At 48.2% G+C, this 13,545-nt stretch overlaps 1 protein-coding gene across 5 annotated transcripts; it reads left to right on the top strand.

Moving 5' to 3' along the window:
• The first annotated feature begins 574 nt into the window (after positions 1-574).
• ctc1 (CTS telomere maintenance complex component 1) lies at positions 575-13,530 on the top strand. Of its 5 annotated transcripts, none has more exons than XR_005120718.2 (24): positions 575-749; positions 859-958; positions 1,540-1,627; positions 1,771-1,987; positions 3,484-3,719; positions 3,805-3,952; positions 4,089-4,370; positions 4,458-4,580; positions 4,711-4,928; positions 5,007-5,151; positions 6,440-6,654; positions 7,267-7,424; positions 7,852-7,966; positions 8,064-8,496; positions 8,564-8,653; positions 10,544-10,666; positions 10,787-10,833; positions 10,955-11,179; positions 11,341-11,409; positions 11,489-11,645; positions 12,641-12,696; positions 12,794-12,950; positions 13,096-13,157; positions 13,242-13,270. XR_005120718.2 is itself a non-coding variant. In XM_037477928.2 (24 exons), the coding sequence occupies exons 1-24, from the start codon at positions 699-701 to the stop codon at positions 13,331-13,333; spliced, it is 3,660 nt and encodes a 1,219-aa protein (XP_037333825.2). In that variant the 5' UTR covers positions 576-698; the 3' UTR covers positions 13,334-13,530. The 5 variants fall into 5 exon arrangements, 3 of the variants coding, with proteins under 3 accessions (XP_062420493.1, XP_037333825.2, XP_037333826.2); XR_005120717.2 differs by having other exon boundaries at positions 576-749; positions 13,093-13,157; positions 13,242-13,303; XM_037477928.2 differs by having other exon boundaries at positions 576-749; positions 13,043-13,157; positions 13,242-13,530.
• The last annotated feature ends 15 nt before the right edge of the window (positions 13,531-13,545 follow it).

A 13,545-nucleotide genomic window follows, 5' to 3' on the forward strand; every position in this document is an offset into this window, starting at 1 on the left:
TGATGATAGGTCATTGTGGTTATTATATTTATCATGTTAATCTTTATTGTAATATTTATTATATTTGTAAGCATTACCATGTGTGTAATGTTTATCTTTATGATTATCATGTCTATTACCATTATTATCATGTTTGTCATATTTATAAATATTATTGTGTTTATTATGTTCATCGTTTTAAATGTTTTCTTCAACATAACAAAAATGATGACAAACATGTGACTGTGTGAAAATATAAAATACACTGCTGGAATTTAGATATCACGATGACATTTTGAATTAAATATTGTTTCTGATCAGACTTTTTGAACGAAACAAATAAGAATATCTTTCTCTTTCGACCGTCATTGTAACTTTTAAAAACATTTAATTATCAGATGAATAATAGTCATTATCACAATAAGAGCCTGATAATATGTGTTTAGATCTTTTGCATTAGTATGTCTTAACCTGGAGAAACATTTCAGAAACACGTGAAAGTCCGAATAGATCATATTTACTTCAAATAATACGCTGTTTAATGTCTCTCATCCCTTTCTTCATCTGTAGAAAGCGGTTCGATCGTCCCGTGCGCGATGACCCTCTGCGGACACCGTAGTCTAACAGGAAGTAGACTTTTTACCGCCCGATGGTTAGTTTACGGCTCTCCGAGGAGCGACCCCTTCTTTGTTGATGATCGATACTGATCAGCTGTGCACATGGACTCCTTGCAGCTTTTCCTGGATCAGTTCAAAGCCCGCGGGGAAGCTGTAAGTTACAGTTTTAAGTTATACTTAACATAAATAACCGGCTTCACTTATTGATTAGACGATGGCAGGTTTATGATGTTATGAATGTCTTTATAATGTCCTCCTGCAGGAGACCGTCTGGTTAAAGGAGATATTCGGCTTCATCTCAGAACACCTGTGTCCTGAGCTCTCTGAACCCGCCCCTCTAGCTGCTGATGACGTAGTGACAGGTCAGTCAGCCATCTGCTGCTTCAGTCAGACTGGTTGGCCCAATCCCAATGTGACCCCTGACCCCTCAGGGACTCACTGAGGTCACTTGGTCGGTGGTCGAGTGTTTAAATGGTGTAAATATCAAGGACAGCACTTTGCTTCCACATGTCACGTCACCATGACAACGACTAAAATACGATTCAAAGTCATTCTAAAGTGTGTTTTATGTTTTCTTTTGTCAAAATTGAACAGCCCTCGAGCGGCAAACCAATGTTTGTTGAGATCTCCCTCCATGAATCGGAGGCCATCATCACGTCCTTATAGTCCACCAATGACGGGTTGTATCAGTGGTCACATTTACCGATTCATTCTGACAAAAACAAACTGATTCATTCTCTGGTAAAAAGTCTTTGTTTTAATAATGGCAGAATGATGCTATGAAACCAGAAATGTGAGACTCCTGAAAGGATGTAGTGAGCCGACCAATCAGAGCTCGACACACACAAGAGGGGGTGAAAAGGGGCAAGGTACTTTGTCTTCAGTGATGGACACCTGTCCACAGACCAGAGGTCAGCAATGATTCAGGGTTTTTCTGTTTCAGGTGTGTGTGCCGGTCAGCTCAGTGTGTGTTTGGTGAAGAAGCTCCAAGAGAACGTGGCTGTCACACACGTCTTACCTGTGAGCTACAGGTAGGACCTTTGTCATCACTATTATTATCATCATGAATGTAGAGCTGCTTTGAACATTGTCGTCACTGCCACACTGCATTTTTTTTTCATCAACATCTTGATATTCCACTGTGACTTTTGACTTTTCATGACCCCGCCTCCAGACTGGTGTCTGTCTCAGCGCTGCTCTCCCTGCAGCACCTGGCCTGTGTCAGCAACCTTTCCTGGACCACCAATCAGCATCGAGCGTGGGAAAAGGAGGTGGAGCTACCAGGTCACCAGGCCCTACCCCGGGTCAACCTGCTGCTCATTGGCTGTCTAAAAGAGGGGCGTGCCGGAGAGTGGAGGCTGACGGACGCCAGCGGCAGTGTCAGGTGTGAGGTGAGTCTGTAGGAACGTGTGATGCGTTCAGGTGTGAGGTGAGTCTGTAGGAACGTGTGATGCGTTCAGGTGTGAGGTGAGTCTGTAGGAACGTGTGATGCGTTCAGGTGTGAGGTGAGTCTGTAGGAACCTGTGATGTGTTCAGGTGTGAGGTGAGTCTGTAGGAACGTGTGATGTGTTCAGGTGTGAGGTGAGTCTGTAGGAACCTGTGATGTGTTCAGGTGTGAGGTGAGTCTGTAGGAACGTGTGATGTGTTCAGGTGTGAGGTGAGTCTGTAGGAACGTGTGATGCGTTCAGGTGTGAGGTGAGTCTGTAGGAACGTGTGATGCGTTCAGGTGTGAGGTGAGTCTGTAGGAACGTGTGATGCGTTCAGGTGTGAGGTGAGTCTGTAGGAACGTGTGATGTGTTCAGGTGTGAGGTGAGTCTGTAGGAACCTGTCATGTGTTCAGGTGTGAGGTGAGTCTGTAGGAACCTGTGATGCGTTCAGGTGTGAGGTGAGTCTGTAGGAACGTGTGATGTGTTCAGGTGTGAGGTGAGTCTGTAGGAACGTGTGATGTGTTCAGGCGTGAGGTGAGTCTGTAGGAACGTGTGATGCGTTCAGGTGTGAGGTGAGTCTGTAGGAACGTGTGATGCGTTCAGGTGTGAGGTGAGTCTGTAGAAACGTGTGATGCGTTCAGGTGTGAGGTGAGTCTGTAGGAACGTTTGATGTGTTCAGGTGTGAGGTGAGTCTGTAGGAACGTGTGATGTGTTCAGGTGTGAGGTGAGTCTGTAGGAACGTGTGATGTGTTCAGGTGTGAGGTGAGTCTGTAGGAACGTTTGATGTGTTCAGGTGTGAGGTGAGTGTAGGAACCTGTGATGTGTTCAGGCGTGAGGTGAGTGTAGGAACCTGTGATGTGTTCAGGCGTGAGGTGAGTCTGTAGGAACCTGTGATGCGTTCAGGTGTGAGGTGAGTCTGTAGGAACGTGTGATGCGTTCAGGCGTGAGGTGAGTCTGTAGGAACGTGTGATGCGTTCAGGCGTGAGGTGAGTCTGTAGGAACGTGTGATGCGTTCAGGTGTGAGGTGAGTCTGTAGGAACGTGTGATGCGTTCAGGTGTGAGGTGAGTCTGTAGGAACGTGTGATGTGTTCAGGTGTGAGGTGAGTCTGTAGGAACGTGTGATGCGTTCAGGTGTGAGGTGAGTCTGTAGGAACCTGTGATGCGTTCAGGCGTGAGGTGAGTCTGTAGGAACGTGTGATGCGTTCAGGCGTGAGGTGAGTCTGTAGGAACGTGTGATGCGTTCAGGTGTGAGGTGAGTTTGTAGGAACCTGTGATGCGTTCAGGTGTGAGGTGAGTCTGTAGGAACGTGTGATGCGTTCAGGTGTGAGGTGAGTCTGTAGGAACGTGTGATGCGTTCAGGTGTGAGGTGAGACTGTGGGAGGTTGTGATGCATTTAAATGTGAGGTGAGTCTGTAGGACTTTCAGGTACATCTCACCTGTCTCTCTCACTCTCTCCCCAGTGCCTGTCTCTCTCTCCTCTGTGGCTGAACCGTCCCGTATTCCTCCCTCATTGGAACTACATCCCCCACAATGCCCTGGGGCAGAACCACGAGGTCAGAGGTTACGTGGAGCTAATTGGTTCTCCTGCACTGTTGTGTCCTGGTCCTGAGCAGGGATTTGCTGCTAGTCCTGGAGAAGGGGCGGGGCTTAGCAGGGCAGTCGGAGTAAGAGAGGCTGCTGGTTTACTTTACAACAGGTGAGTCACATGTTACCTGTCTCAGGTGACCTCTAACCTCTGAGGTGTGGCAGCATCACAAAGCACTGCTTGTCTCACTCCACAGTCCCTGTCTGTCTCCCAGGACCCGTGGACAGCGTATCTCCGTCTTCGGACTGGTGGCTTCTGTGTGCCCCCAGCTGGTCGTGGCAGGAACAACCTTCTTCTGCTTCTGGCTGACTGACGAGTCTCACACTGTCCGGGTCCTCGTCAAGGTGTGTGATGTCACTTCCTGTGTGACATTGGAGACACACATACAGCTAAACACCTGCTGCTCTCTGAGGTCTCTGAACTATCCCATCAGTGAATGTGAACAAGTCTCTGTCTCTCTGCCTGTCTGTCTCTCTGCAGGACATTAACAGGCAGTGGTGGACTCAGTGTGTGTACGTTGGTCTAAGTGTGTGTGTGACAGAGTTGCGTGTGTGTGTCCTACGAGGCTGGAGAGGAAACGACATCCTGTGTGTGACCGAGCAGTCTGAATTGCACACAAACTACACACACACTGACACACTGTTGGACACGCCCCCACCACATTTGATGTCACATGTTGACAGTGAAGACTGCGAGGAGGTGGAGCCTGAGACGGACAAAGCAGGTCTCAGGATGAAAAAGTCTAGAGTCATCAGTTACCAGGTAAAATACAGAGAACATTGATTGGCTGTAAGATTGTTACCTGTTAATATGACCTGTGTGATAAGTCCCGCCCCTCTCTTCTGATAGGGCACAGTGACTCAAGTGGTGAGTGATGGTGCCGGACTGTATGTGATTGACAGGAAGGTGGGGCTGTGCCTGGCCTATCAGCCCACACTTAGGAGAAAACTGAGGGCAGGAGACTCTGTGGAGGTGAGTCCAGTACAGGTTTTTGTCCCAGTAGGTGTAGGTCCTAGGTAAGGTCACACTGGGTGAGTCCTTGAGGGGTCAGAGGTCAGGAGGTATTTGGCTTTATTCTCTCTCTTGAATATCTCCCCTACAGCTCCATCATGTCCACTTCTTGTACCGGCCCTGTCCTGACTTTCCTCCCAGCATGCTGTGCACCTGCCTGCGCTCCAGCCTCAGGGTTATCGCCTTCAGCGGGGTGGGGGGGGCACCGCCACCCGACTCTGGATGGTTACCACGGTTACTGCTGGAGAAAAACACGGGCGTGTCAGAGTACCTGTGGACCTGTCACCTGAGCTCTAAACTCGCCCACAGGTGAGGAGGTGGGCAGGGACCACCACACACACCTGGACCGATGGGCAGTGACCATCATTTACACCTGTCTGTCTGCAGTCTGGTTCCCAGCCTGCTGAAGCAGCGGAGTGTGGCCGTGTTGTCCTGGAAGCTGATGGAGTCTGTGTGGAGAAGAGGACGAGGGGGACGGAGGGACATCTACTCAGAGATGTTGGACGAGCCTCACACATGTCCTCTGTCAAAGGTAGAAAGTGCCCTCTCTGTCCCTACTCTGTCTCTACTTCACTACTGACACTACAGTGTCTCTGTCTCTACACTACTGACCCTACACTGTCTCTAGTACACTACTAACCCTACAGTGTCTGTCTCTAGTACACTACTGACCCTACAGTGTCTGTCTCTAGTACACTACTGACCCTAGTACACTACTGACCCTACAGTGTCTGTCTCTAGTACACTACTGACCCTACAGTGTCCCTGTCTCTAGTACACTACTGACCCTACAGTGTCTGTCTCTAGTACACTACTGACCCTACAGTGTCTCTGTCTCTAGTACACTACTGACCCTACAGTGTCTCTGTCTCTAGTACACTACTGACACTACAGTGTCTCTGTCTCTACACTACTGACCCTACACTGTCTCTAGTACACTACTAACCCTACAGTGTCTGTCTCTAGTACACTACTGACCCTACACTGTCTCTAGTACACTACTAACCCTACAGTGTCTGTCTCTAGTACACCACTGACCCTAGTACACTACTGACCCTACAGTGTCCCTGTCTCTAGTACACTACTGACCCTACAGTGTCTCTGCCTCTAGTACACCACTGACCCTAGTACACTACTGACCCTACAGTGTCCCTGTCTCTAGTACACTACTGACCCTACACTGTCTCTAGTACACTACTGACCCTACACTGTCTCTAGTACACGACTGATCCTACACTGTCTCTAGTACACTACTGACCCTACAGTGTCTCTATCTCTAGTACACTACTGACCCTACACTGTCTCGGTCTCTAGTACACTACTGACCCTACAGTGTCTGTCTCTAGTACACTACTGACCCTACAGTGTCCCTGTCTCTAGTACACTACTGACCCTACAGTGTCTGTCTCTAGTACACTACTGACCCTACAGTTTCTCTGTCTCTAGTACACTACTGACCCTACAGTGTCTCTGTCTCTAGTACACTACTGACACTACAGTGTCTCTGTCTCTACACTACTGACCCTACACTGTCTCTAGTACACTACTAACCCTACAGTGTCTGTCTCTAGTACACCACTGACCCTAGTACACTACTGACCCTACAGTGTCCCTGTCTCTAGTACACTACTGACCCTACAGTGTCTCTGCCTCTAGTACACCACTGACCCTACAGTGTCCCTGTCTCTAGTACACTACTGACCCTACACTGTCTCTAGTACATTACTGACCCTACAGTGTCTCTATCTCTAGTACACTACTGACCCTACACTGTCTCGGTCTCTAGTACAGTACTGACGCTACACTGTCTCTGTCTCTAGTACACTACTGGTCCTAAAGTCCATCAGTACCTCAGTATATCCGCCCTCATTGGGTCTCTATATTCTGAGTGCTGGTCTTCGGTCTCGCTGAGCTCCCTTCTGCCTCCTGGGGGATCCAGTCTGTCCCGGTCTCAGCTCAACACGGCGCTGGCCTGGTCCTGCAGGACTTTGACCTCTGACCTCCAGGATGGGCCCCAAACCGGAGACGCACCCGGGTACATTGATGATGAACCAGATGTTGGTTGTGAAGTAACAGTCTGTAGATGTCAGCAGAGTGAAGGACAGTACAGTAGTACAGTGTGTCTATGTATTATTCTAGGACAGTACAGTAGTACACAGTGTGTATATGTAGTGTTAGTCCAGTGAAGGACATTACATTAGTAAACAGTGTGTGTCTATGTAGTATTCTAGTCCAGTGAAGGACAGTACAGTAGTACACAGTGTGTATATGTAGATAGTCCAGTGAAGGACAGTACATTAGTAAACAGTGTGTGTATATGTAGTGTTATTCCAGTGAAGGACAGTACAGTAGTACAGTGTGTCTATGTATTATTCTAGGACAGTACAGTAGTACACAGCGTGTATATGTAGTGTTAGTCCAGTGAAGGACAGTACATTAGTAAACAGTGTGTGTCTATGTAGTATTCTAGTCCAGTGAAGGACAGTACAGTAGTACACAGTGTGTATATGTAGTGTTAGTCCAGTGAAGGACAGTACATTAGTAAACAGTGTGTGTATATGTAGTGTTATTCCAGTGAAGGACAGTACAGTAGTACACAGTGTGTATATGTAGTATTCTAGCAGCTGATCGGGCTGTTGTGGGGCAGACGGCGCCCCCTGCTGCTGGTCGGGATGCTGGAGCTCCCGACCCAGACGTCTGAACCAACTCTGCAGCTCAGAGACGCGACGGGAGCCGTGGCCTGCGTCGTCACGGAAACGAGCCCGGATGGAGGTCAGAGGGCGGCCTTCAACAGCGCCTGGATAGGTATTACACACGGGTCAAAGGTCAAAGGCTGACCTCACGCCGACACCGGTGCCTGAAGCGACAATTGATGACATTAAAGAAAGATGTTTATTTTTTATTATATTCTTGAAATTCCAAAATATATTAACTATTTAAAGTATACGGTGAATATAAAACACTTTGCTTTAAACTACGTCTTCAAACTTTTAAACTTAGAACTATGAACAATATATTAACTGTGTCTGCAGCTCAATGGGGCTTAAACACTGGCACTGGCTAGCTAGCTGCTGTAGCTATCGTTAGCTGCTGCATGACGCAGTCATCCCAATAAATGTGTAAGTAAAGTTTTTCAATGGGCTCAGGCACCGACAGGAAGCACGAGGTCTGCGGAGCGTTTGGGTCGTATAGGAACCGGTTGTCTGTACTAAAGTGTGCGTGTGTGCTGCAGGCTGTCTGGTGTGTGTCGAGCAGTTCACCATGGTAACAGAGAGATTCCTCCAATCCGATTTCCCCTCCTACCAACACCTGGACCAGGACAAGTACATCACTAATAAACACTGCAGGTACACACACACACACACACACTATTGTATGTGTTCTGGCAACATCATTATTGATTGTGTGTGTGTGTGTGTGTGTGTGTGTGTGTGTGTGAGACAGAGTCTACCTGCAGTTTTCTCTGGACAGCCTCCACATCCTGAGTCCGTCTGTTGCCATGGCTACACACCTGGGACAGAGGGGGGAGGAGTTAGGAAGTGATGTCACAGACAGGAGACAGACGTTAGAAGCAGAGGAGACGGAGAGAGCTACGACTGCAAGTAGGAAGAGAAGAAGAGAAGCCTCCTCCGTTACCGTGACTACCAACCCTGTGGGCGGCGGCTTCCGACCCTGCGTCTCCTTGGTGATCAGGGTAGAGCAGAAGGAGGGCGTGGCCCAGAAGAACACAGCGGCGGCCCTGAAGGTGGAGGAGGCGGGGCTAACGCGCTGCTTCTCAGTCAAAGCCGTTGTGGTTGGTCCAGTGGTCAGCTGGGGGCGGGACCCAAAGAATGGACCAGTGACAGATAAAGAGATGGAGACAGAGCAGGAGGACAAGGTAAGAAGCTTAAAACATCCCATGATGCAGCTGTGTTGAGTGTCACCTGGTACCCGTCTGTCGGCAGGTGGTCCTGGTTCTCTCAGGTGGGTCCGCTCGCTGGTTTCCTCTCCTCCAGCCCGGTTGTTTCTACAGACTCACTGCTCCGAACACACAGGTAAACACTGATGTCACTGGGAGGCGGGGCTCCGGGTGGAGTGGCTGCAGGTGATTGGCTGCTGAGAGTTGAGTTTGTGTCGGATTGTTTCAAAGAGGAGGCGTTTCTATCTTTAGCTCTCTGACTGACTCCTCCTCCTCCGGCAGGTGAGTGTGGACGAAGGTTGGAGAGAAACTAATCCAGAGGGGTACTGAACGAAACCCGGATGAGGGATTAATTCGGGCTATCCAGGTTACCCTGGAGGAATTTAGCTCCGACTTGGTTGCACGAAAGCAGGTTGAATTAAATCCGGCCAAGTAACCATGGCGATTTATTCTTTGAAGCTAACCTGCTCCAGACCAGGCTAAGATGAATCCTGCAGCCTCACGTGTTAAATCAGCTGATCTGATCCCAAACAAACGGGTTTAACAGTTATTCTGTTGTTTTCTGAATGCGTTCTGATTTATTTTTATTAACATGCATCACTTGTCATTATTACTGTCACCCGTTTGGTTTTAAACTCTACTTTTGCAGATGTTTAGTTCGATGGTCCGAAACTTTTACCTCACGTTTTCACAATATTTCGTGGACCGTAAGAAGGTCCGACGGATTATAATCACGTCGAAATACCACCGAGGGGGGTTTAGTCGTTTCAGACGGACCGACCGACGGGGCGGGGTTAGGGGGGGGGGGGGCAAACTGCGCAGTGAGGAGTGAACAATTGTAAACTGACTAAATTTCTAAAGTCCATTCACCTGTTTCTGGGGCGATGGTGGCGCATGGAGTATTGCAGTGCGCTGGGGGCCGCAAGGTTGGTGGTTTGAATCCCGGCTGCCTCATGTGCCATGTCGAAGTGTCCCTGACCCCTAATTGCTCCCCAGGCAAAATGTAATGCGTGGGTTATGATGCAATGTAAGTCGCTTTGGATAAAAGCGTCAGCCAAATAACATGTAATGTAACGTTTCATCCTGCACCGTGATGTCCACTTCTGAACCACGTGTTGGATGAAGAAGCGCTGATATTAAGATGTGCTTCCAGACGTCAGAGGGTGTTCAGATCAGACCCTTTAGCTGTTCCCCACGAGGACCTGCATGAGAAGTATAGATTCTCTGGAGATGGAATCCTTTATTTGTGCAGACTGCTGGGTCTGAAGCCTGCTCTCGCCATCCCAGATGGTCTGTGTGCCACTGTGCTTTTCTGAAAGCAGCATGTTTTATATGCCGTGGGAGATGACAAACTGTAAATAAAGGCACTATTTGCCGTACCGTCCAAAGTGTGTGTTTGTCCCTGAAGTCCTTGGTGCACATCTTCATGACCTTCACTGGCCACAGAAGACTGTTCCACCAAAGAGGATTTCCACAGTCCTCTGTTAAGACACCTACCAGCCTGCTAAATGCTTTTATATTTAATCTTGACTGGTTTCCAGGATCTTACATTAATTTTAGAAACATATTTAGAATTAGACACAGTATAGAGATTTGTGTATATGGTTGTAAAACGTATCTTCTCATTGTGGATAAGGGTTTAAATCATATGAAAGCAATTACAACAGAGCGTACAAAGGAGATATTTTTAAATCCTTCCGCATTCAGTCGGTCTGCGATTGTCTGCTTTTCTTCTTTGTTTAGTCACAGCTGCGTATGAAATGCTTCACTTCCTCATACATTTCATTACAAGTTGCTGCTCTGCAGGTGAGAAATATGCTGCATCAGTGAATCTGTGATGGATCTCGTGGTCTACTTCAGAAAGACATGTGCACCTGGTCCACTCAGCGCGATGAGCAGGTCACACTAAGTCAGCGGAGCTTTATCACTCAGCCCCGATTTCTGTATTCTGCTTTCGTGCAATACCCCCCCCCCCCCCCCCCCCTGGTACAATCAAGCCGTGGGTCGTTGTGTGTCTGTCCATCAGGATCCCAGGGTGTTGATTGGCCGTGGTGTTTCTGGACAGAGGGGGGTGGAGCTCCACACAGACCCTACCCTCCAGGTCCGATCTGATTGGAGGCTCCACACACTGACACGCCCACCTCTGCAGGTACCACACGTCTGTGCATCAGCTGATAAAAAAAGAACAATCTACAGATGAGAGAAATAAAAAGGTGATGATGTGGAGACATTAATTTCATTCAATAAGCTCTCTCTCTTCTGTCGTCAGGCTCTCTCGCCCACAGTCCTCTCTGTCTCTGAGGTCTTGGACTCCAGGTAGATTAATTGATTTCTGATTGATTGGATCAATATCCAAATGATATCTTTAATCAGGTGCTGCAGTTACCATGGAGACCTCCACTCAGACTCCCTGCTGTTGTACTTTGTGCGTGTGCAGGTCAGAGATGGTGTGTTTTCAGGCTCAGGTGTGTGACAGGATCAGTCTCAGTGACAGGACCAGTAGCCCTGGTGCAGGTGTGTGTGCTGGTGTGCGACTCACAGTGTGGGACCAATCTGGGAGGACCCTTCAGGTGTACCTCGACTTCAGCCACACCCCCTACCCACCTGGCCTGTTGCCTGGTAACACACTGCTGCTCTCTGCCTTCCAGCGGCGAGTGTCCAGGTAACGCACACGCGCCATCTTAGTGCTCAATCTGTGAGTAATATTTGAATCTTAAGGCAGAGTAAATCGATCAATACAGTCAATGAAACTACAAAAGCAAACGCGTTTAACTTGTATGCACAGACTGTTTAGTGTGTGTGTGTGTGTGTGTGTGTGTGCAGGTCAGGAGGTGTGTACTGCCGCTCTCTTCCTGTCAGCTCCATAACTGTGACCTCACTGGGAGATGCCAGGTAGCAGCACTGGATCAATAACAGCTGTTCACTTTGATACTTCATCATTTATTGATCAGTTTGTGTTGATCTGTTCCAGCTCCGCCCGGCCTCCTTCTGCTCCCATGATGCACCTGGGTGTGTGGGCAGTTAGAGACCAGAGCGGCATTGTGGGTCAGGTCAGAGGTCATGTGGTGTGTTTCCTGTTCCTGCAGCTGGAGTGGAGCTGCTCGCTGTGTGGGAGTCCCTACCTGCAGGTGCTCGGCTCTACTGGGCCCTACGGGGTCCTTCGGGGTCTTACAGGGTCCTTCGGGGTTCTACAGGGTCCTTCTGGGTCTTACAGGGCCCTACGGTGTCCTACGGGGTCTTACAGGGTCCTTCGGGGTCCTTCGGGGTCCTTCGGGGTCTTACAAGGTTCTACGGGGATGAGTAATGTTTTTGTTCTTTCGGATATCGCTGCTAAACGGTGCCTCAACCAATAAAACAACGAGGACATTAAAGAAAGGGGCCACAATATAACAATATATGAACTGTTAAAACAATACTGTAAATATGAATAAATACTAAACACTTTTAACTTCAAACTGTAAGTAAACTGTTGTTAACAGTTAATATAAAGTGTTTTCCCTCTGTAAGAGCCGGAAGTGTGTATATTAGGTAATTGGAATTTAGGAAACATTATTTAATTAATTTTAGACTCATATTATAACTCACTTATATTAAGGATTCATGTTAGATTGACGCTTCTTGTTTGTCTCCATTCATTGACGTCATGATGGCAGCAGGTGCAACACAGAAGAGCTGCATGAGACAGAGAGGACAGAGTCTGTCTCCAGGTGGACGCGTGTCCATCGGGCCGATGGACAAAGACTAATAATACGAATAACGAAGGGAAACACTGACTTAAATAGAACTAGAAGGCTAGCTAGCTAGCTGCTACGATAGCTGCTGCGAGGACGGATTCGTGTAAATAAAGTTTTTTTATCGGTACCAACCGGACGTAGCGTTTGGATCCGGTGAGGGCCGACAGAACCATCGTCTTATCGCAGCGCCTGTCTCACCTGTAGGGGGCACACTTTGCTTTTAAACACACATTTTAAAGACCTTAAATACATTGACAAACTTAAATGTGGCTCCTACGTGCACATGTAGGACGCATATGTAGGCTTCTTTTTGCTATTAACCTTGTAGCCTCTAGATGACAAGTTGGTCTCCTCAATGTCCTCATCACTACTATGTCTCTGTCTTTTAGACTTGTTCCAGTTCGCAGTGTCTGTCCACTTCGTCCGTCTTTCAGTCCAAAGCAAAGTGAGACTTCTTGTTCTCTTCCCATGTGTATCTTGTGTACTTGTACTGTGGAGGCTGCATGTTGCTGTACTTGTGTACTTGTTAATCGATTGATCAGGTTGGTGATGGATGACGGCACCGGCGAGGCTCACGTGTGGTTCTCAGGTGCTCTGGTTCCTCCTCTGCTGGGATTGGCTGATTCTCAGTGGGAGGGTCTTCAGAGAGCGCTAAGGGTCAGAGGTCACATCAGAGTCACCCCCCGGGGGCGGAGCTTGGTGAGTCCACTTCCTTCCTGACAGGAACCAATGATGATTACATGTGTGTATTTACCTGTGTGTGTGTGTGTGTGTGTGTGTGTGTGTCTCAGGTGTGTGACTCTGATGACCCTCTCCTCCACTTCCTGTTGTGTGTGTGCAGCAGTGATGTCGTGTGTCGTCAGCTGTCTCTCACCTGCAGAAAAACAAACCAGCAGCGATCAGAAGGTAGGAACCTTTAACCTCTGACCTCTCACCTGGAGACCACCTGCAGACCAGCGGCCATGTTGACCAAGTTCATGTTTGTTTCAGAGATGAAGAGGTTCAGCAGAGGAGAACGGGACTTCATGACCAGGGTGACTCCTCCCCTACAGCTCACCTGTCTGCACCTGGAGGATGTCTGACCTCACCCGTAAACAATGACAGAACTCACCTGTAAATAAAAACAATGACAGAACTCACCTGTAAATAAAAACAATGTCCCCTGTGGAACCATCAACGACCAGAGACGTTTTAATCTAAACATGTTTGTCATGTGGTTCTTTTGGACATAAAAAGCTAACACTCTTATATTCTGATACTCTTGTTATATGGTATTAATTGAATAATAAAACCC

This window comes from Pungitius pungitius, chromosome 1, assembly GCF_949316345.1.
Source record: "Pungitius pungitius chromosome 1, fPunPun2.1, whole genome shotgun sequence".
Taxonomy (NCBI): Eukaryota; Metazoa; Chordata; class Actinopteri; order Perciformes; family Gasterosteidae; genus Pungitius; species Pungitius pungitius.